Below are 19261 nucleotides of genomic sequence, written 5' to 3'. Positions count from 1 at the left end.
GATTGTTGAGGGGAGCCCATGGCCACTGCTTGTGCATAGGGCCCAGACTTTGGTGCCACGCCCCTGTCAATCCTATCCACGAAAGGCCGTCCCCTCCCTTTATTTATTTACACTTTTTTTAAAGGAAACGTCAGCCCAGTAGCCACGTAATGTTTTCAGGTTGTGGTTAATTTTGCACCAAACACTGTCATTACCCGTCTGTCTGATGCTCCGGGTCAGAGGAGAAGTGTGCAGCAGCGGTTTGGCCTGGCGCTCACCACGGCATGAGTGCTAACCGGAGGGAGGGGCAAGGCGGGAGCGCGCGCCGCGGATCATCTCAGTGCAGCATTCTCACTCAAATAAGAACTCAAATAAACGCCCGTCAGATATCAAAACACTGAGGAATCGATGACAGAGGAGGGCAATTTCTATTTTTTAATATTGATGAATGAAGAAAACAATTGTGCTCCAGCAGAAAGGGCACTTTCCTCATCCAGGGCAAAAAGACAGGTGCTTGAGCACCACTAAGTGTCTATCTGTGGTTGTGCCTGGTTAAAACTGTCAGCCCTGCCCCGTATTTATAGTTAGTCCTTGGACGTATCACAGTAAACATGTAGCCGTTGAAATAACGTTAAGACTGCCGTCTAATCAACGTTCTCTTAAGGTTGAAAATGAAAGTTGAAAAGACGTCCAAACACAGACATTGAAAAGACGACTATTAGACGTATTTTGGACGTCCATTGACGTATTAATTGGTCCCAAAATAAATTACTCGTATAAAACGCGTTTTGGACGTCCACTGACGTTATTAATCGGTCCCGAAATAAATTACTTGTATAAAACGCATTTTGGACGTCCACTGACGTTATCGATTGGTCACCACTTAACTAACTTATTAAGATGGATTTTGGACGTCCATTGACGTTTAAAATATGTCCTTGACGGACAGACTACTTTTAGACCTATTTTGAACGTCCAGGGATGTTCCTTGTTTACTGGGATTGCACTGTTTTGTCTAACACTGATACTGCCCTACACTGATACTTAAGTTCTTTGTTGCACCTTGGTATAGTTGGAATGACTGTAAAGCTTCATATCCCACTGTATGACCATTTAAATCTTACTTGCTGAATTACGCAAGACTTCTGTAAAACAACTGTGACCAAATCACCGCTGTGACCCACTGCTTTGAATAATTAATCAGTAACTGATGAACGGTGACGCTGTTTTGGGTTCGGCCCATAAGAAACGTCACGTGTTCCTGAGAGATACTCAGCGTGGAGCGGTCAGAGATATTAGACTTGAACTTTGAAGCGGCTTGTACTCGTAAGGGGTGGCGCGCTGGAAGAAAACAAATATACGGACAATTAGTTGTATTTTGGGGGCAGATAAAATGCGCGTGTTTCGGTTTGGAGACCATATATCCGCTTGGATACGGGATTCCAGAGAGTAAATCTGTTTCAGACGGTATCGGAATACAATGTGTCGACCAGCAATGGATGAACGCTAACAACGACAGGTGAGACAACTGCGTTTGATCCCTTACAGCCCTCGGTGTTTAGGGTTTTAGTCTGTGCCACTAGCGACAGAGGGTTAAACCCAAAATCACTTGGTATGTGTGATACAGGAACACCATGGTTTCCATGTAACTACTGTTTATATGAAGAAAGTGTAGATGTTTGTGCTTATTTATTGCTGTTTAATGTAAGTTGAGACGTACGGAACTGGTTTCAAAAGATTAAAAAAGAGGAACTATTCAGTTTCCAGAACAAGGAAGAGCACAGCACTTCAGGAGGAAAAGAATGCACGTTTAAAGCAACTATAACGTCCCAAGGGACCAAGTCTTATCTCGTTTTGTCTTCCACATATTTTGGGCCTGCCTGACTGTATCTGTCTATCTGTGTCCTGTAGGAACTTCTGAGAATGGGCACATTGGAAGAGGACCCTCTGACGTGTGAACTTCACGTGTGAACTCCCAGCAATGGAGGACGACACGGTAGAAGGCAGTGTAGGCAATAAATACGAGACCCTGTCAGAAAACAGCTCGTCTGAACCCTCAGCAGACTCTCAGATGGGTAGAGTGCTTTTAGGGGGGCAGAAACTTTCTGAAAAGAGAGTCTCAAATGTCAGTATAAGTGAAGGGAGCCTGGTTCGGATACGTAGGTCCAGACTCCAAAAGCAGTCCGAGATTCAAGGATTTCCAGACGGTCAGGAGAAGGGCTCAATCACCCCTGCTATGCGCAAAAAGTACCTGAAGGACCTATTTTTGTATCATAAGTCACACACGGGACTGTCCAGCATACTGTCCTTCAAGAGTGCAAGCCTGTGTTCAAGGGATGGGGAGAATGCAGGAGAATATGGATTGGAGGACTCAGCTGGTGGGGAATTTTGGGCCCTAGATCCTCTAGAGCACGCCTGGATGCTGTCAGTAGTGGACGGAAACTATGACACCATGGTGGAGTTTCTCTCTGAAGACCCCACTTTGCTGACCAGAGGGGATTTTGTAAGTGGATACACAGCTCTCCACTGGCTTGCAAAAAATGGCAAACACGAGACACTGATAAAACTCCTGAAACGTGCCGAAAAAGAAGGTTCCCGGGTCGACGTGAACGTAAAAGGCAGTGGGGGTCTCACACCTCTTCATGTGGCTGCTATCCATAACCAGTACATGGTGATCAAGCTGTTAGTGGGAGCATACGGTGCCAACATAGACTCCATGGACTACAGTGGGAAAAGGGCTTGGCAATATCTCAAAGACAGCGCACCTACGGAGATGAAGGAGCTCCTTGGAGCCTGGGACGAGGAGCACAGATACTGCAAGCTGAACGTTAATAACAACAATGGGGGTACTGAAGTGCCCTCGGCTCAAGAAGCACCGGCGAACACAGACGAGGTTGATACCTTCAACAGGAGGACCGGATGGTCTTTTGGGTCATTTAGAAAGCTACTGTCACCGTTTTTTTCTGGAGGCAAGAAGTGAAATATCCATGCTGGGGGGAAAAAAATGATAACAGCTCAAACCGGTTGGACAGCATTCCAGCTCCTAAAACAAAATGGTATATCCACATTCCTGCTGTTTTTTCATTTTCTGACATAAATTGAAAACACCATTTGCCATTTATATTAAGTGAATAGAATATTGATGAATGGAGTAATGACCCAAAATGGCTTCCATTTACTTACAGTCTAAGTCAAATTATTTTTCCCCCTCCCTCTCCAAAAAAACAAGATTTGACCTGTGATTAAATGCTGGGTTTTTCAGGCAGAGTTGAAGAATCAGTTCTGCAGTTGCCAGAAATCGGAAAAACGTGTTCATTCTGAATTACATGCGAATCTCACATTTGCTTGTGCTATTTGTCTGGTCAGTGAAGGCCCTGTGGGTGGTTTGAAAAGAATGTAATGTTTATAAACACTCAATATTGTTCCCTAAAATAATTTCTATCAGGATTAATGAAGTTCTGTCACTGCTTAATGTAGTATTGTTTATAGTAATACCAGTATTTTTGTCTAATGCCAAATTGTTTACTGGACGGCACGGTGGCTTAGTGGTGAGCACGTTTGCCTCCCAGCGCTGGGATCTTGGGTTCAAGTCCTATCTGGGTGGAGTTTCCATATTCTCCCTGTGTCTGTGTGGGTTCCGGTTTCGGTTTCCTCCCACAGTCCAAAAGGGTAGGTGAATTGGCTTCTATCTAATAACTGTCCTGGTGAATGAGTGTGTATGTGAATGAATGTCTGTATGTGTGCCCAGATATGGATTGGCGCTGTATCCCGGGTTAAACCCTAGCGCCCGATGCAGTCCTCCAGGTGGATGGTTGTTCCTGGTCAACAGTACGCTGTGTGTGTTTGGCTGCCGCTTCTCACCAGTGTGTGTGGATTGAGTGTTCTGAGCAGTGTGGATTGTAAAGCATCCTTGGGAGTCTAGAAAGGCGCTATATAAGTGTAAAGATACATACAAAGGTTTGATTCCTAAAGAAAACAATTTAAGTGAAAAGGTTTTTCTGCACATTTCAGTGAACAGCTGGACATTTCCCCCATGTTATATTTCACAATTGACCTGTACATTTAAAGTTACGAAATAGTTCGCTCAAGACATCCTCAGATATAAACTAACTTCCGTATTTCTATGTAAAATTGTTCCAGCCAACAACTTCTGTAGTCTTTCTGCAACTTGTTTCATTTGTAATTCTTTCATAATCCAGTGCCTCCCAGAGGAGTTCCTTATTCGTTATTGCTCCTCTGACACGAGGGATATTTTTATCATGCCACTCTTCCATGATCTGTCCCAGATTTCTCCAAGTTGCTCTTTGATAACACTTCTCACAAGATTTTTCTGAAAATAACCAAGAATTGCTTTTGTTGCGTTTTCTCTGCCGTTATATATTAGATAATACTTCACGTAGACTCAGTCTGGCCCAGATAAACACAGATTAGGTCTTAAAGATACTTCAAATTACTACAGGACTACTTTAGAATTGTTTCTTTCCTATTTTAAAGTTTTCAAGGTTGATTACATTGAGCCATACCAAGTTGAAATACTATACTGTTATGCAAGAGTTTGGGTATCTAAGCTCAAAGGCTTTGACTTGATTGGAGCTACAGTACGCTTCTATAAACAACAAACCCATTAACAATAACCCACGTAAGATCTTCATGAACTGGAGCACATTCATTAAAACCCACATTCAACAAGAAAGGGCAAAAGGCAAATATTTGTGTTGTAGCCAAATCGTTTATTGTTCCACAAGATAGTTTCCAGAGAATCTGTACAAAAGAGAGACTACAGTTCCACATTGCATGGCTTCTCCTCCAGGTCTGGGCCAAGATGGTAGAGCTGGACAAAGATGCAGGCGGTGGACTTACAAGCCAAGCTTGGTCCTTCTCCAGTGTCGCCTCTTGGAGTTGTACCTGCAAGGAAAGAAAAAAGTATACCACACATTAAAACACAATCTACAAGGCCAGGGGGGACTAAGTTACAGATTTAACAACAAAAACTCCTGCGTAGAGTTTTGAAAATATGAAACATGGCACCACAGGTCATAGTATCTTTAAATAAAAAAATAAAAACTCTGATGTTACTCGTGAACTCACTTTTTAATAAAACTTAAGTGTAGCTTATTTTACACTGAAATCTTTCAAAACGTGCTTAAAGCTGTATCTGTTAAAGAGCATTCCTATCACACAAGGATGATAAGCTGCATCATTTATACAGAATGTTGCTCTCAGCAGGATAATGGCAGTACTCCCACCAAATGAAGCACTGTAATTGCGTCCTGCTTTAAACAGTTGTTTCAGAACTTGGGAAATGTGCCTAATATAGCCTTAAATGAGTGATGCCCAAAGGCAGTGAGGGGAAACCCAGGCTCATGACACTCCTGACTCAATGTGAAGACACTGGTGTATGTAACGAGCTAAAACCAAGTATAACATTATAAGGAAAATAATAAATATAGGTCGCACCGTGTTATTACCATAGATCAACATGAGGTAGGCAATGACAGTGTCAAATTACTGCAATCATGTGCTCTACTCTGATTGCTCCCCAATGAGAAGAGTGTACACTTACTGTGCGACACTTCTAAAAATTCCACAACTTGCAAAGAAGTTCTACAACAAGTAGTATATGGAACTGCTATATTTACTATTACTCAGGTTTTAGGGATATAAATAACTTCAGTCAGCATTTCACAAATAACTGAATGTGGATTTAGGCTATTCTACCCGCCTCGTAACATTAGAGCACTGTTACATATTGAGTACAACCATTGAGTTGTTCACTGTCCTGGACCCCGAGGTGGAATCAGGTTCCGTTTACCTGTTCGTCCACCGCCGTCTTCAAATGCAGACTGTTGTTCAGCATTTAAATGAACAGTAATCTAGCACTTGTACTTTTGCAAAGTATTGTTTCTATCTGCACTTATGCTAGGTACACTTTTATAGTTTTCAGACGTACAAAAGTATCTAGGTGTATCTAATGGGGTTAATTTCAGAGTTGCAGTGGGAGTGAAAAAGCAAGAAAATGTGCAAGGCAGGATGCTTCCAGGACCAGAGTCGAGATACACTCTCTCTCATAATAAATCTTTCTGCAAAGGCTAAAGGTTGGTATTTGCAGGCAAAATTGTAATAACAATAATAATAATAATAATAATAATGTGTTTATCAGAAGGTCAAGAAACAGCAGTGGTTCTCACTCCTGGTCCTCGTCAGACACAGACCTGCATCTTGTAGGTTTCTCCTTGCTCCATCACACCCATGTCAAATTAGGAAATGGTTGTAATTAATTAGCACAATAGTTTTATCAGTAATTTTCTCTCTGAAACGTGCAGGGTAGAGGCTTAAAAAAACAACCCTCATCCCTCACAACTTAAAGATTTTAATACATACACTTGAGTGTCTGACAAATTTTCACGTCAGAACCCAGTAAACATTTAGCCGTTGATTCAACGTTGAAATAATGTAATGACTGACGTCTAATCAACGTTCTCTTAAGTTTGAAAATGAAAGTTGAAAAGACGTCCAAAAACAGACATTGAAAAGACGACTATTAGACGTATTTTGGACGTCCATTGACGTTATTAATTGGTCCCGAAATAAATTACTTGTATAAAACGCATTTTGGACGTCCACTGACGTTATCGATTGGTCACCACTTAACTAACTTATTACGATGGATTTTGGACGTCCATTGACGTTTAAAATATGTCCTTGACGGAGAGACTACTTTTAGACCTATTTTGAACGTCCAGGGACGTTCCTTGTTTACTGGGAATAAAACCCTGTGAACATTGTCAGAGACGCTGCGTGCTTCACATCTCTCTTGGTGGTAGGGGGTCAGTATTGATGTCTTAAGTCAGTTTAACTCACCCCGATGTTATAATAAAAACCAACCAGAGTTTTAATGCAACTTATGACTCTAATAGTAACTAATCTTAAATGAACGCAGGTTAAAATTTCGTTAGTCTTTTCACTCTTGTAGTGTTCGTTTAGCATACGTTACCATTAAGAGCGTCTCCTAAACACCATTAATGTAAAATGTAACAGTCGTATCGGGGTTTTTTTTCCCTTGCCCCATCAACTTCAAGAATTCTGAGCTGTGTCTCGAAGTTAGAAGTCTCCGTTACACCGCGGCAGTAAGTGCTCCGGGCTCTTTTACCTGATCTTGTTCCCAGTCTTCATTCTGATCCACTGTGGAATCGGTCTGTTCTGCTTCTGCTTTTTGGCGAGAAACCGCTTAATCCTGAAAGTCTTGTGTGACGCCTGGAAGAGAGGAATAACCTTTACAATATCAGCCAGCCAGCTCAAAAAATGACAAATATTACCACAATATTACAGGCTGGAAATAAGCCGTTAGCAACGAAGCTAAAAGAGAACCGCTGGCTGTACACCCAGCATCAACAAGTATAAAAGGCCTTTAGGAAGCTACTTAAATTAAATTCACACACTTTTGGATATTAAACACTTGAGGGCACAAACTGACACAGAAAAAGGCGATAAAAATCGCGTGTAAACACCGATGTCGACAGATTCTTTCTCACCATTTTAGACACACAGTCCTTTCTCCACAATGGCGGTGGTTGAAGAGGAGGAAATAGAGGGAGCACAACGACTGTATATCCGCCTACAAACCGGGCCGCTGACACCTAGCACAGCGACACCCAGCGGACACGCGCTCTGTACAAATATCTGAAGACACCTATTTCATTATTTTATTGGTGAATACTGTTACTTTAAGGTGGGCTGGTGAGTACATACAGTGTATATTAACTACACAGAAAACTGGGAAATAAACAAGGGGATCATGTTCAATTGTAGGCGTTGGCCAGAGTGGTGTAACTGCATTGGAGTAATGGAGCTCCATCAAATAATCCTGTGATGAGATGAAGTGGCATTCAGATTTCACGTTCCAACATCTAATCCAAAGCCTTCATACAATAAGCAGATGGTTCAACAAATAGCAACTCCCTAAACTCTTCATTCAGGTTTACAGTTGAATTTTGTTGACTATGCTGATGTGATCTTTTTCCATGATGTATTTACAAACAGTATTATTTGAAATAATGTATTTTTAAATTCAATCATTCATTATCTGTAAGCGGAGCAGGTAGTGTCGCAGTCACACAGCTCCAGGGACATGGAGGTTGTGGGTTCGAATCCCGCTCTGGGTGACTGTCTGTGAGGAGTTGGTGTGTTCTCTCTGTGTCTGCGTGGGTTTCCTCCGGGTGACTGTCTGTGAGGAGTGTGGTGTGTTCTCCCTGTGTCTGCGTGGGTTTCCTCCCACAGTCCAACGTTGGTAGGTGGATTGGCTCAAAAGTGTCCGTAGGTGTAGGTGTGAGTGTGTGTGTGTGTCTGTGTTGCCCTGTGAAGGACTGGCGCCCCCTCCAGGGTGTGGAATCATTGGCCTTGCGCCTTGCGCCCAATGATTCCAGGTAGGCTCTGGACCCACCACGACCCTGAATTGGATAAGGGTTACAGATAATGAATGAATGAATAATCTGTTAAGCGCTTATCCAGTTCAGGGTCATGGTGGGTCTGGAGCCTACACGGAATCATTGGGCGCAAGGCAGGAACACACCCTGGAGGGGGCGCCAGTCCTTCACACTTTTGAGTCGCTAATCCACCCACCAACGTGTTGGACCATGCATCTAGAGACACACACACAAACAAAATTAATGTTTTTCATTAAATATTTAATATTTACACTTAATTTTTGTGTGTGAAAAACGTCGTGCCACTGAAAAACGTTCCTATTATATAATTATGGTTAAATAACCAAACACTTATTGCTGGGACCTAGAAGTGCTTGTATTTGCAGTAATACATATTTTCTTAAACTGCTACTTTATTGACAATTTGTCCAGAAATCCCTGAGTTATTTCTCTTAATAACAGTCAAATCAAAAGGACTTGTCGAATATGCTTGCCACTAATCCTTTGGGCTTCTGTCATTCAAAAATGATTCATAGAATGGTGTTTGAATACCACAAACTTTGATCATTAGCAGTACACACCTTAGCAGGGGTCTTCAACTCCTAGCTCCATAGCCGCATGCGGCTCTTTGATCCCTCTGAGGCGGCTCAGCTTTTGAAAATAATTACTGAGTATTTAATTAAAATGTATTTTATTTTGGTTCGTTCGTTTTCAGAATGTAATTCTATGAAGATTATGGCGATCTTGTAACATCTAAAATATTTTAGTATTTAATATTTAAAATATTTTTGTCGCTCTTAATATACGTCACAACTTCCAAAGTGCGACACCCGTCAGTGTGCGGTTTCTTGAACTGTTTGACCGCTGACTGCACGGCGCCAGTAAAATAATGACGGCACACAGAGAGAGGACAGCATTGTTTGCCTCCAGTGGATAATTTTAGTTCGGCATTTTTTTCCCCATTTCTACAAGGACTCAAATAGACATTGAGTATTTTACTTAACCGTCAACACAACGTCTTTTTCGGAGTTAAAAATGTTTTGTTTCATGCAGAAATGTTATTTCATTTTCTCTGCAGTCGTTCATTGATTTCATAAATGTAACACAGTATAGTTTGTTTATACATAACCATAACAAAAACCCTGTTATGCGCAGTGTTATTTCATTAAAAATTTAAAAAGGGTTTTGTGGCTCCTAATGTTTTCTTTACTGTGTGAAATGGGTCCAAATGGCTCTTTGAGTGCACCTTAGGATGTGGTGTGAAGCTGAGGGAAATTTCCAATAAACTCAGTAAAGCAGTTCTTTGTTGGGTAAAGCTTTATTGCAAAAGTAGGGAAGGCCACTCATCAAATTCAGCAAAAGTCCAAAATAAGTGTCAGCTTTGAATAAAACAAAAACAACAACAAAAAGCTGACCATGGCAAAGGCATGTTACCAAATCACACCTTTGTGTATGGCTCATCTCATATTTCACAAACAAATTAACAAATTAAAAGGTTGGTTTGGAGAAACAAAATGTATATCATCAAAATAAACTCTGCATCAGTGATGTAAGTGTCTGAGCTGAGTGTACTGTAAAACATAGTTTACTAATTAGTCGAGTGAACTGAAACTGGACAGGTATTACTTCCTAGGACTACTGCTGGAGTGTGCTAAGTTAAAGGAACTGAATTTACCAGAAAAAGTGGAACAGATGTAAAGTATGTTTTGGCTGTGTACCAAGAGTAAGGTCACTTTGCATCCTCATGGTCCAATCGCTTTGGCTTCTCTTGCTATGCCCCACTGCTCAACTCTAAGCATCAGTCAGGGAGTGAGAGCATTCCCTTGTGTTTCTTATAGACAGAAATGAAGGGGGCTCATTCAGGCACTGTAGGGTGACAGGGTTTTTGCCTCTGTCTCTCTGACAGAGAGCTTGAGAAGGACAGAAACCTCTTGCTTTGGCAGCACCTTTCCTTTCAGATGCTCATTTGCCCTGGCTTCACCAGAATTCCTTCTCAATCTTCACATTATGCTAACAGGTAACATCACTCTCCCCCTTTCTCTTGTGTATTCTTGGCATCTCTCTCAGCTTTTTTATCTCCAACTTGTCCATCTCCTGTTCCTGCTCTGTTGCGGCTCCTCGCCCCAGGCTGGTACAGCTGAATGGCAGGTCGATCCTGTGGCAAAACGAGAAGTATTCATTATGAAAACAATAAACAATTCATATTCTGAAGCAGGTAGCTGCCTAACCTAGGGATGCTAATAAACTAGGGGTTCCACATCCACTCTGTCTGAATACCAAAGGTCCGTGTACTATTTATTTCAGGATCTACGAAGTGCTACCTTTATATTTATCTTTAAAGTTAACACGTTCGCAGTGCAGTGTTATATTTTTATGCTTCTGCTTCAGCAAACTCCAACTGACTCTCTTCTGAAAGGTATTTTAATTCCACCACTTTAGTGTATAGTAAGCAGACACACATTGAGCAGACGTACCTTGTTTCTTAAACGATCCTTTTTTATATTTTCTTCCTTTTTACCATCTTTAGAGGATTTTTCAGGCTTGTCTGTTTGAGTGTGTCCAGAGGACTCTCCAGTATTCTCATGCTTTCTCTTCTCCCAAACATGCTCCTTTTTCCCCTCTTCCTCTCTCTTTTTGTAGGTGTTCTCTCCATCATGACGGTCCCGCCTTCTCCTACGTTCTTCGTCCTGCCTTCTGATTCTCTCCTTCTCTTTTTGGCGGCGCTCCCTGTCTCTGTCTCGGTCACGCTCTCGATCTACGTCACGGTCTCTGTGCTCTTTGCGTCCGTCGTCTTCTAGCCTGCTTTAGGATGTTGAGAAAAAGTGCTGATTCAGTATTTAATTAGAATTAAGAATGGACACAACACATATACGTAGTGGTTGAAAAACCTTACAAAGAAAACAAAAGCACTTCCTGTAACAGTATATGGGCATATGCCTTGAGTGCTGACCTTCTTCCCTTATCCTCCCTGTGTTCACCATTTTGACGTTTTTTTGCATCAGCCCCTCCTGGAGCTCTTTCATCTTTCAGTTTTTCTCGGTCTGGCTTCTTCGGCTTCTCTTTTGGCTTTTCGTTATCACCCATCTCTGGTTTATCAGGTTTCTTCAAGAGCTACGGCAGAAAACAACTTTCTATCAATGGGGTGGGGGAGGGAGGTGAAATTACATAGTGCAGTTTCTGCTGTGCAGAGGGCCTGTTCTCCCTACTACAGATAAGTGAAGCATCACAATGACTTTCATGTTGTCATTTTAAGGTAAAAATATTGTGTAGTGTCCTTTTAAGGAAATCTGTCACTTTTTTTTACTCAGGTTTCACAACATACACTTCATTACCTTGATTTTTGGATGTTCTTCTTTATTTTGTTCTCTGTCCTTTTCAGTCATCTTCTCTGCTTTTTTTAATTTCTCAGCCTCTTTGCGTTTCCTTCTGTCCTCTTCCCTCCACTTACGCCGTTCTTCATCACGTAAGCGTTTTCGCTCCAATTCTCGCCGTCTCCTCTCCTCCTTCTTCTCTTCTCTTATCCTCTGAATTAAGAGTGACAGTGTGTAAGTACTCCTATGCATTTATGCAGGCAAATGAGAATAAGCTGACCCTGTACACTGATATTTTGACACTCTACAAAATATTGAAGCACAAGGATTAGCTGTGTGTAATAAGTTACTGTGACTTAAGGCGCAAGGCGGGGAATACACCCTGGAGGGGGCGCCAGTCCTTCACAGGGCAACACAGACACACCTACAGACACTTTGGAGTCGCCAATCTACCTACCAACGTGTGTTTTTGGACCGTGGGAGGAAACCCACGCAGACACAGGGAGAACACACCACACTCCTTACAAACAGTCACCCAGAGCGGGAATCGAACCCACAACCTCCAGGAGCTGTGTGACTGGGAGCTGTGTGACTGCGACACCTACCTGCTGCGCCACCGTGCCGCCCCAATCAAGATCAACCAGAGTGAATACAATGAATCTCACACTCTAGATTTACCTAAACATCTGTGTTCCTTTGTGTATTCCACACCAGTTGATGCAGATATCACTTAACAAACAGACCTAAAGACGCACTCATAGATGAGACGGGAGCTCACCTGTTTGTTCTTGAGGAAGTCCAGAAGAGGAGTCGTTTTCTTGGCTGAAAATAGAAATTTCAGAAATAATTAAAACATTCTCATTCTGGCGACTGATATTTAACTAAAGCTGCACACACTCCCTTACCGAACAGTTCTTTTGTCTTTGCCTCGATTTCTTCGAGTAAAGTCTCTGGAGTAGAAGACAATTTCTCGTCATCCCCATTGTATATCTCTAAAAACTTCTTATAATCAGCATCTGCATAAACAAACATTGTATTATTAATTGCTGGAGAAAGGTCCATTACACTTTGCTTGTTTTCTTAAAGATGGAAGAGGACGGTCTCATCACCTTCTTCAATTGTTCCACTTTTGACATCCTTCTTTTTAATCTTCTTTTTAGCAGTCTTCTGGAATGGTGCAAACTCAACAACTGCAGGGTACTCTTGGCCTTTACACATAAAGCACCATTATATTATTATACAATAGTGGTACGTACCAAATCAAATAGCCAATCACAAACACATAAGCGAACATAAGAAAAACGTTGGGGAACAAACAAAATGTGGGATAGAGCTGAAATGATTTGGCCAAACCTCGATTATCAATGAAGACATAACCGTCAAATCGATCTCTAAAGAGAACGATGTCTTCCTGGTTCCTGAAATTTATGTATGCTCTTGCAAAAAGGTGAGGAAAGAGGCTGTAATAAAACAGAAACTGCCATCACTTCCCCTGTCACAGTACATTAGAAATGATGAAAGCTGTTATTTTAATCTGTTTTTAATTCTGTGGTCAGTGTTTTCATTTTGAACCTGTCTGTCACAGACCTAGTGTCACTGGAGAAGAATTCAAGATAATCCACTTCTGGAAGAGGCTGCAGTTGCTCCTCTAGCTCTTCTTTAGTTAAACTCGGAGGGAGGCGACGAATTACGATCTACGTGAAAGAGAACATAACAGAATAACAATGTTGATTAAGAACAGAAGCAAATTAAACGAGAACCCCGAAGACATTATTATGCCTTACTCTTTTATTAACATTCTTTTAACTCTCTGCAAACACAGTTTTGATAGAAACCAGGCTTCCAAAGTTTATAACACCACTGAAAGTTCCCTCACCTAGTTACACCTTGGTTATGAACACAGTTTGAGAGTCATTTAACTGCCCAAAAACAACATCTCCACCATATATTGAGACTATGAAATTTCACTGATAATAGAAAAGAGTATTTCCACAACCAGAAATGATTTGTTTACACCACTTTAGCCCACACTTAGCATTAAGGACACACCTGCTCCAGAGCATCCCATGTCATGCTTTTCTACTGAGATAATAAACACTGTACATGAGCAAATCAAATGGTTGTGGAATTCAATAATTGTACGAGGCGTCTACAAAATATTTAGCCATCCATGGTCAGCTGCAACATTAAAATGTCCTCCTATTCCATTTTATCAGCTTTGCTAACCTTATAGGTACATTGTATCTATCTAGTTCTACATTTACAGACTGTAGTCCATCTGTTGCTCTTCATACACTTTTTTTGCTCTTTTTCCATCCCATTCTTTAATGCTCAGGACCACCACAGAGCATGTGTGATTTGAGTGGTGGATCGTTCTCAGTGCTGCTGTGACATAAACATGGTGGTGGTGTACGTAAATGTGTGTTGTGGATCCGACATAATAACGCTGCTCGAGTTTTTAGACACTGTGTCCACTGTAGACACACCTAACTACACCTAGTAGACAAAGTCAGAGACAGGAGCTCCTCTTGTCCTTAAATCAGTGCCGCCCTCAGGTTCTGTTCTGATTGGTGAGCTATTCTCAGTCCAGCAGTGACACTGAGGCGTTTAAAAACTCCAGCAGCACTGCTGTGTCTGATCCACTCGTACGAAACACATCGCCACCTCGTCAATGTCACGACGGCGGCGCTGAGAATGACACACCACCCAAATCATAGCTGCTCTGTGATGGACAGACGGACATGATGACATTTATTTGCTAAAGGTCTTCAAAGCAAGAGACGGACTTCATTCTGTAAATTTAGAACTAAAGAGTGCTCCTGTGCGGTTAATGGAGCTGGCAGAATGGGCAAAAGTGTGTAAAAACAGGCAGATAATTTTAGTCCTTTGACTGATCGGTGTATGATCAGCTCTGGCAGATTAGCATTAGCTAGGACTTAGCAAGGCAGTTAACGCAGTGTTAGTCAAATTAGATACATGTAAAAACATGTACCCCTTGCAATAGGCGAGATAATATAGCTTGACTAAAGACAGGCCAACGTAATTCTTCTAATATTGCATTAATTTAGTTACTAAACTAAAACTAACGATACTATTGTGAAGCTAACAACATAGCTAAGCTAAAGCTAACTACCTTTGTCATAACCTCCTTCTTCTCTTTAGTCGGCTTCTCAGTCTTTTCACCATCTTCACACTTGATTTCTACTTTCTTTTCTCTGGGCCGAGTATTCTCTTTGTCTTCTTTCATGTTTCTGTTAGATAAATACGTTTATTCCACTGTCACTGTCTTTTAGCCCAAAGCTCATAAGCTGTCAACAGTCGAAACCGCTCCACAACTTTTCCTTTAGGCGTGACGTAGGCTCGGAGTTCGTCTCTGATTGGCTGGGGGACTCTCCATTGCAGTGGTGTATAAACTAAAGCACATAAATAAACCTATTAATTATTGCATTAACACAGCTGTGGATACTGTAGCTGCATTCTCTCTTTACATCAAATTCTTGCGGTTTTCGTCCATTTTATATTTGTGAGATTTGTGCGGGGCTCAAGGCCCTTTTCAACCACAAGAGGGAGCTGTGATTTAATGAGGAAAGCAGAAGGCGGCCCTGTTCCATTCTCATACTCGCGCCCCTTAAGTGAATCACATTTCTTTAACAATTCGTCTTCGTTCACGGATGTTGGAAAGAATGATGTAACACATTGGATTGGCTTATCGAAAAAACATTTAACATCCATACTGGTAAATACAATACGCCTTTAATCAATATGATACATTTTATAGGATTGAAAGGCAACATTTCGAGGGGAAGATGTCCACTTCATAGAAAAGCAGAGGGCTGTAGGGGAAGAATAGGAACAGAACCGGAAACCAGTCTGGTGACCGTGAGGACAGCCGACATTTTGGCAATAACAGAGCAGAGAGGAGTTATTTTGTAAATAAACTCTGTACAGGAATACATTTTATCTCCATCATGTGGTATGAAATATTGCCGGGGTTTGCTATAATGACGGTGTGTTTAATAATTCCCGGCATTGCCACCGCAGAGATACAGAAATACACCAACGGAGGAAAGGTTAGAGATCACAGCTTCATCCAATTTTTCATTTTCTACCGCGTTATTAATCAACTTTATTCGTTTTACATTGACTATTCATACATATATGTTCTGTACTTCACAAATGGATACTGGAAAATTCTCTGGACCCTGTGCTGGGAAAAGTTAACTATTAGACTTTTTATTAAAAAGGTAATTAGTCATTTTACCTCCAAACATCAGCACACTATATAGTATGATTATTTTGATTACAATCTAATGAGATGTAAAACCCAAATTGCTTTGTAGTCGTACTATGCTTAGAACAGATTCTCTAATACATCCCATAATAAGTGTTAGTACAATTATGTGGCATATGGTGAAGAATCACTGGGGGAAATGACCTTTAAAGGGTACGGCCTTGGCAAAATAGAAGCTGGTTCTGCTAAAACATTGTCGTGTATATAGTGTATCTAGTTACTACCCATACTGCATTGCGTTTTTGGATTAGACTTTGCTGTTAAGCTTCATCTTACTAATATCATTTAAAGAGCACACATCTGTGCGTAAGAACAACAGGACACAAACAAATCATACTCTAATTTAATTTAGGCTAAAATTATATTTATATTTCTTGTGTTATTTAGGAGAAAAGGGTAGCGAGAGTTCCTTACCACTGGTACCTGATGCAGAGAGACAAGAGATTGTCAGGGACTGGAGCCTATTACAAGTCAAAGGTAAATGTCAGATTATTATTATTTTATACTATTTTTTCTGAAAGTCTTTACTTAGATATTCCTGTATCTATCAGCTTTGGAACTTTCTTTTGTACAATTTCGTTCTTGTTCTTGGATCCTTATGAAGTAAAATGTCAAAGCTCTAAAGTCACCGATGTGTCACGAAGTAACAGAGCAGCAAACATAATGACAATATACACAAAGTCTAAGTGACTTAACATGAACAGTTAAAATGGAATAAAGTAAAGTAAAAAGAGGATTATTTTCCGACTAACAGACCTGAATAGATGTGTATTACAATTAGAATATATTCAAGAAGTAGTACTTGAGTGAATGTAAGTGGCTGTTGCAGTACTCTGATTATTGTCTGCTTGATTTCACAGGGGCTTGAAAACATCAACTAAGGAGCATCCATGTGTTCTGACCCTGTCCAAAAGTTAGAAATATGTATTTTGTTCATCTGTCCATTAAATTTATGTAAATACTCTGTTTGATTTGTGCTTTATTCATGATTTATATGTAGCCAAGTTATAAACAAAAATAATTCATTCATTCATTATCTGTAACCGCTTATCCAGTTCAGGGTTGCAGTGGGTCCTACCTGGAATCATTGGGCGCAAAGCAGGAACACACCCTGGAGGGAGCGCCAGTCCTTCACAGGGCAACACACAAACGTTCACTCACACACTCGCACCTACGGACACTTTTGAGTCACCAATCCACCTTCCAACGTGTGTTTTTTGGACCATGGGAGGAAACCGGAGCACCCGGAGGAAACCCATGCGGAAACAGGGAGAACACACCAACTCCTCACAGACAGTCACCTGGAGGAAACCCACGCAGACACAGGGAGAACACACCACACTCCTCACAGACAGTCACCCGGAGGAAACCCACGCAGACACAGGGAGAACACACCACACTCCTCACAGACAGTCACCCGGAGGAAACCCACGCAGACACAGGGAGAACACATCACACTCCTCACAGACAGTCACCCGGAGGAAACCCACGCAGACACAGGGAGAACACACCACACTCCTCACAGACAGTCACCCGGAGGAAACCCATGCAGACACAGAGAGAACACACCACACTCCTCACAGACTGTCACCTGGAGGAAACCCACGCAGACACAGAGAGAACACACCACACTCCTCACAGACAGTCACCCGGAGGAAACCCACGCAGACACAGGGAGAACACACCACACTCCTCACAGAAAGGCACCCGGAGTGGCACTTGATCCCACAACTATGAAACTGCAACACTACCTGGTGTGCCAGTGTGCCGCCCACAAAAATAATTTTGATTATTTAACTTGTATCTGAGTAGGTATCAAGCTTAAAATACAAAGTTTTCAAACACTGCTGAGTCATGAGGATATGTCTTACAACAATGAAACCTCTGATGTCCAAATTCATATGGGGTCTACTGAAAATTTAAGGACAATATCCTATATTAAATATTAGAATTTTATTGGTATTTCTAAAATGGCAAAGGACACTATTGTTTAGAGTCTTGGAAAAAAAACTATCTTAATATACACTATCTTATAGAAAACTTACAGAACACAGAGGTGCATCTCAATAAATTAGAATATAATCTAAAAGTACATTTATTTCAGTAATTCAATTCAAAAAGTGAACCTCAGATTCATCACAAACAGCAAGATCCATTTCAAGTGTTTGTTTCTTTTAATGTTGATGAATATGTCCAGAAGGCAGTCATTGACACCCTCCTGCTGTAACAGGCATATTAATGGAAAGTTCAGTGGTAGAAAAAGGTGCACAAGCAACAGAGATAACCGCAGCCTTGAGAGTATTGTCAAGAAAAGGACATTCAAAAATGTGTGTGAGATCCACAAGGAGTGAACTGCTGCTGGAGCCAGTGCTTCAAGAGCCACCACACACAGACGCATCCAAGACATGGGCCACAACTGTCGCACTCCTTGTGTCAAGCCACTCATGTCCCAGAGACAGTGGCAGAAGCATCTCAACTGGGCCAAAGAGAAAAAGAACTGGACTGTTGCTCAGTGTCCAAAGCCTTGTTTTTAGATTAAAGTAAATTTAGCATTTCCTTTGGAAATCAAGGTCCCAGATTCTGGAGGGAGAGTGGAGAGGGACAGTCCAAGCTGCTTGAGTCTAGTGTGAAGTTCCCACAATCAGTGATGGTTTGTGGAGCCGTGTCTTCTGCTGGTGTTGGTCCACTGTGTTACATCAAGTCCAAAGTCAGTGCAGACGTCTACCAGGAAATATATTAAAGCAATTCATGCTTCCCTCTTTTATACTGTCTAGTACATGTTTAAACTTTCCCAAACACACCAGTACAGTCTAAAAGTTGCTTACTATTTCATTCCACATTAAAAAATTAAGTAGTTATTTCCAAGTGCTACGTTAAATTCTTCAACCTTTCAGTTCCACATTAAATGCTGTCGCAATAGTCACACAATCATACTAACACCAGCATATTTAAAGTTTCCGTTACACCTTAAACAGTGAAAGAGTTACAGGTGCCTGGACAAAACTACTGCATAATTTAAGGTGACACAAAGCTGCAAGCTGGAGTATAAACAGCCACCTTAAGGACTGAACCTGGTACAGAATTAGAGTGATGCTGACTTGGATGCTGGAGGGCTGATCACAAACTAATTATGTTAAAACTGTATATGTATACATTTTTAAACTAAATATAGTTTGTTTACACCTCATTATGTTTTCTGTATACAGCTGGCTGTTTATTCTTTAGCCAAAAAAGGAGGTAGTTGAGGATAATCAGGT

The 19261-nt window shown here is 41.3% G+C and overlaps 4 protein-coding genes and 1 non-coding gene across 6 annotated transcripts; 2 read left to right on the top strand and 3 right to left on the bottom strand.

Annotated features, from left to right (window-relative positions):
• The first annotated feature begins 1263 nt into the window (after positions 1–1263).
• sowahd (sosondowah ankyrin repeat domain family d) lies at positions 1264–4625 on the top strand. The gene is made up of 2 exons (XM_066649683.1): positions 1264–1498; positions 1891–4625. The coding sequence occupies exon 2, from the start codon at positions 1961–1963 to the stop codon at positions 2957–2959; it is 999 nt and encodes a 332-aa protein (XP_066505780.1). The 5' UTR covers positions 1264–1498; positions 1891–1960; the 3' UTR covers positions 2960–4625.
• A 68-nt stretch (positions 4626–4693) lies between these two features.
• Positions 4694–7572, bottom strand: rpl39 (ribosomal protein L39). The gene is made up of 3 exons (XM_066649684.1): positions 7512–7572; positions 7130–7233; positions 4694–4884 (listed from the first exon to the last, which is right to left on the bottom strand). Exons 1-3 carry the CDS (start codon positions 7512–7514, stop codon positions 4836–4838), a joined length of 156 nt encoding a protein of 51 aa, XP_066505781.1. The 5' UTR covers positions 7515–7572; the 3' UTR covers positions 4694–4835.
• LOC136674212 (small nucleolar RNA SNORA69) lies at positions 5127–5256 on the bottom strand. The gene has a single exon (XR_010796016.1). It is a non-coding gene; the product is annotated as a small nucleolar RNA SNORA69 (small nucleolar RNA).
• A 2141-nt stretch (positions 7573–9713) lies between the features above and the next one.
• upf3b (UPF3B regulator of nonsense mediated mRNA decay) lies at positions 9714–15219 on the bottom strand. 2 transcript variants are annotated; one of them, XM_066649061.1, is made up of 10 exons: positions 14847–15219; positions 13301–13407; positions 13067–13173; positions 12823–12921; positions 12619–12729; positions 12492–12535; positions 11735–11926; positions 11353–11513; positions 10877–11201; positions 9714–10557 (listed from the first exon to the last, which is right to left on the bottom strand). In XM_066649061.1, the coding sequence occupies exons 1-10, from the start codon at positions 14958–14960 to the stop codon at positions 10426–10428; spliced, it is 1392 nt and encodes a 463-aa protein (XP_066505158.1). In that variant the 5' UTR covers positions 14961–15219; the 3' UTR covers positions 9714–10425. The 2 variants fall into 2 exon arrangements, with proteins under 2 accessions (XP_066505158.1, XP_066505157.1); XM_066649060.1 differs by having other exon boundaries at positions 10877–11204; positions 14847–15217.
• Positions 15220–15559: 340 nt separating this feature from the next.
• ndufa1 (NADH:ubiquinone oxidoreductase subunit A1) lies at positions 15560–16971 on the top strand. Its single transcript, XM_066649064.1, has 3 exons — positions 15560–15783; positions 16392–16481; positions 16865–16971. Exons 1-3 carry the CDS (start codon positions 15682–15684, stop codon positions 16883–16885), a joined length of 213 nt encoding a protein of 70 aa, XP_066505161.1. The 5' UTR covers positions 15560–15681; the 3' UTR covers positions 16886–16971.
• The last annotated feature ends 2290 nt before the right edge of the window (positions 16972–19261 follow it).

The sequence above is a fragment of the Hoplias malabaricus genome, chromosome 17, assembly GCF_029633855.1.
Source record: "Hoplias malabaricus isolate fHopMal1 chromosome 17, fHopMal1.hap1, whole genome shotgun sequence".
In the NCBI taxonomy this organism is placed as follows: domain Eukaryota; kingdom Metazoa; phylum Chordata; class Actinopteri; order Characiformes; family Erythrinidae; genus Hoplias; species Hoplias malabaricus.
This window is presented reverse-complemented; position numbering and strand designations above follow the sequence as displayed.

What these genes read in the sequence shown, in the direction of transcription:
- rpl39 (XM_066649684.1), bottom strand. An exon ending in AAGACTGGGAACAAGATCAG is followed by an intron (nt 4,885 to 7,129) that starts GTAAAAGAGCCC and finishes CTTTCCTTGCAG; the next exon opens with GTACAACTCCAAGAGGCGAC.
- sowahd (XM_066649683.1), top strand. Translation starts at nt 1,961, where the DNA reads ATGGAGGACGACACGGTAGAAGGCAGTGTAGGCAATAAATACGAGACC.
- upf3b (XM_066649060.1), bottom strand. Translation starts at nt 14,960, where the DNA reads ATGAAAGAAGACAAAGAGAATACTCGGCCCAGAGAAAAGAAAGTAGAA. An exon ending in AGGGAGGATAAGGGAAGAAG is followed by an intron (nt 11,205 to 11,352) that starts GTCAGCACTCAA and finishes AACATCCTAAAG; the next exon opens with CAGGCTAGAAGACGACGGAC. An exon ending in AGGATCGTTTAAGAAACAAG is followed by an intron (nt 10,558 to 10,876) that starts GTACGTCTGCTC and finishes GTTTTGCCACAG; the next exon opens with GATCGACCTGCCATTCAGCT.
- ndufa1 (XM_066649064.1), top strand. Translation starts at nt 15,682, where the DNA reads ATGTGGTATGAAATATTGCCGGGGTTTGCTATAATGACGGTGTGTTTA. An exon ending in AATACACCAACGGAGGAAAG is followed by an intron (nt 15,784 to 16,391) that starts GTTAGAGATCAC and finishes TGTGTTATTTAG; the next exon opens with GAGAAAAGGGTAGCGAGAGT. An exon ending in GAGCCTATTACAAGTCAAAG is followed by an intron (nt 16,482 to 16,864) that starts GTAAATGTCAGA and finishes TTGATTTCACAG; the next exon opens with GGGCTTGAAAACATCAACTA.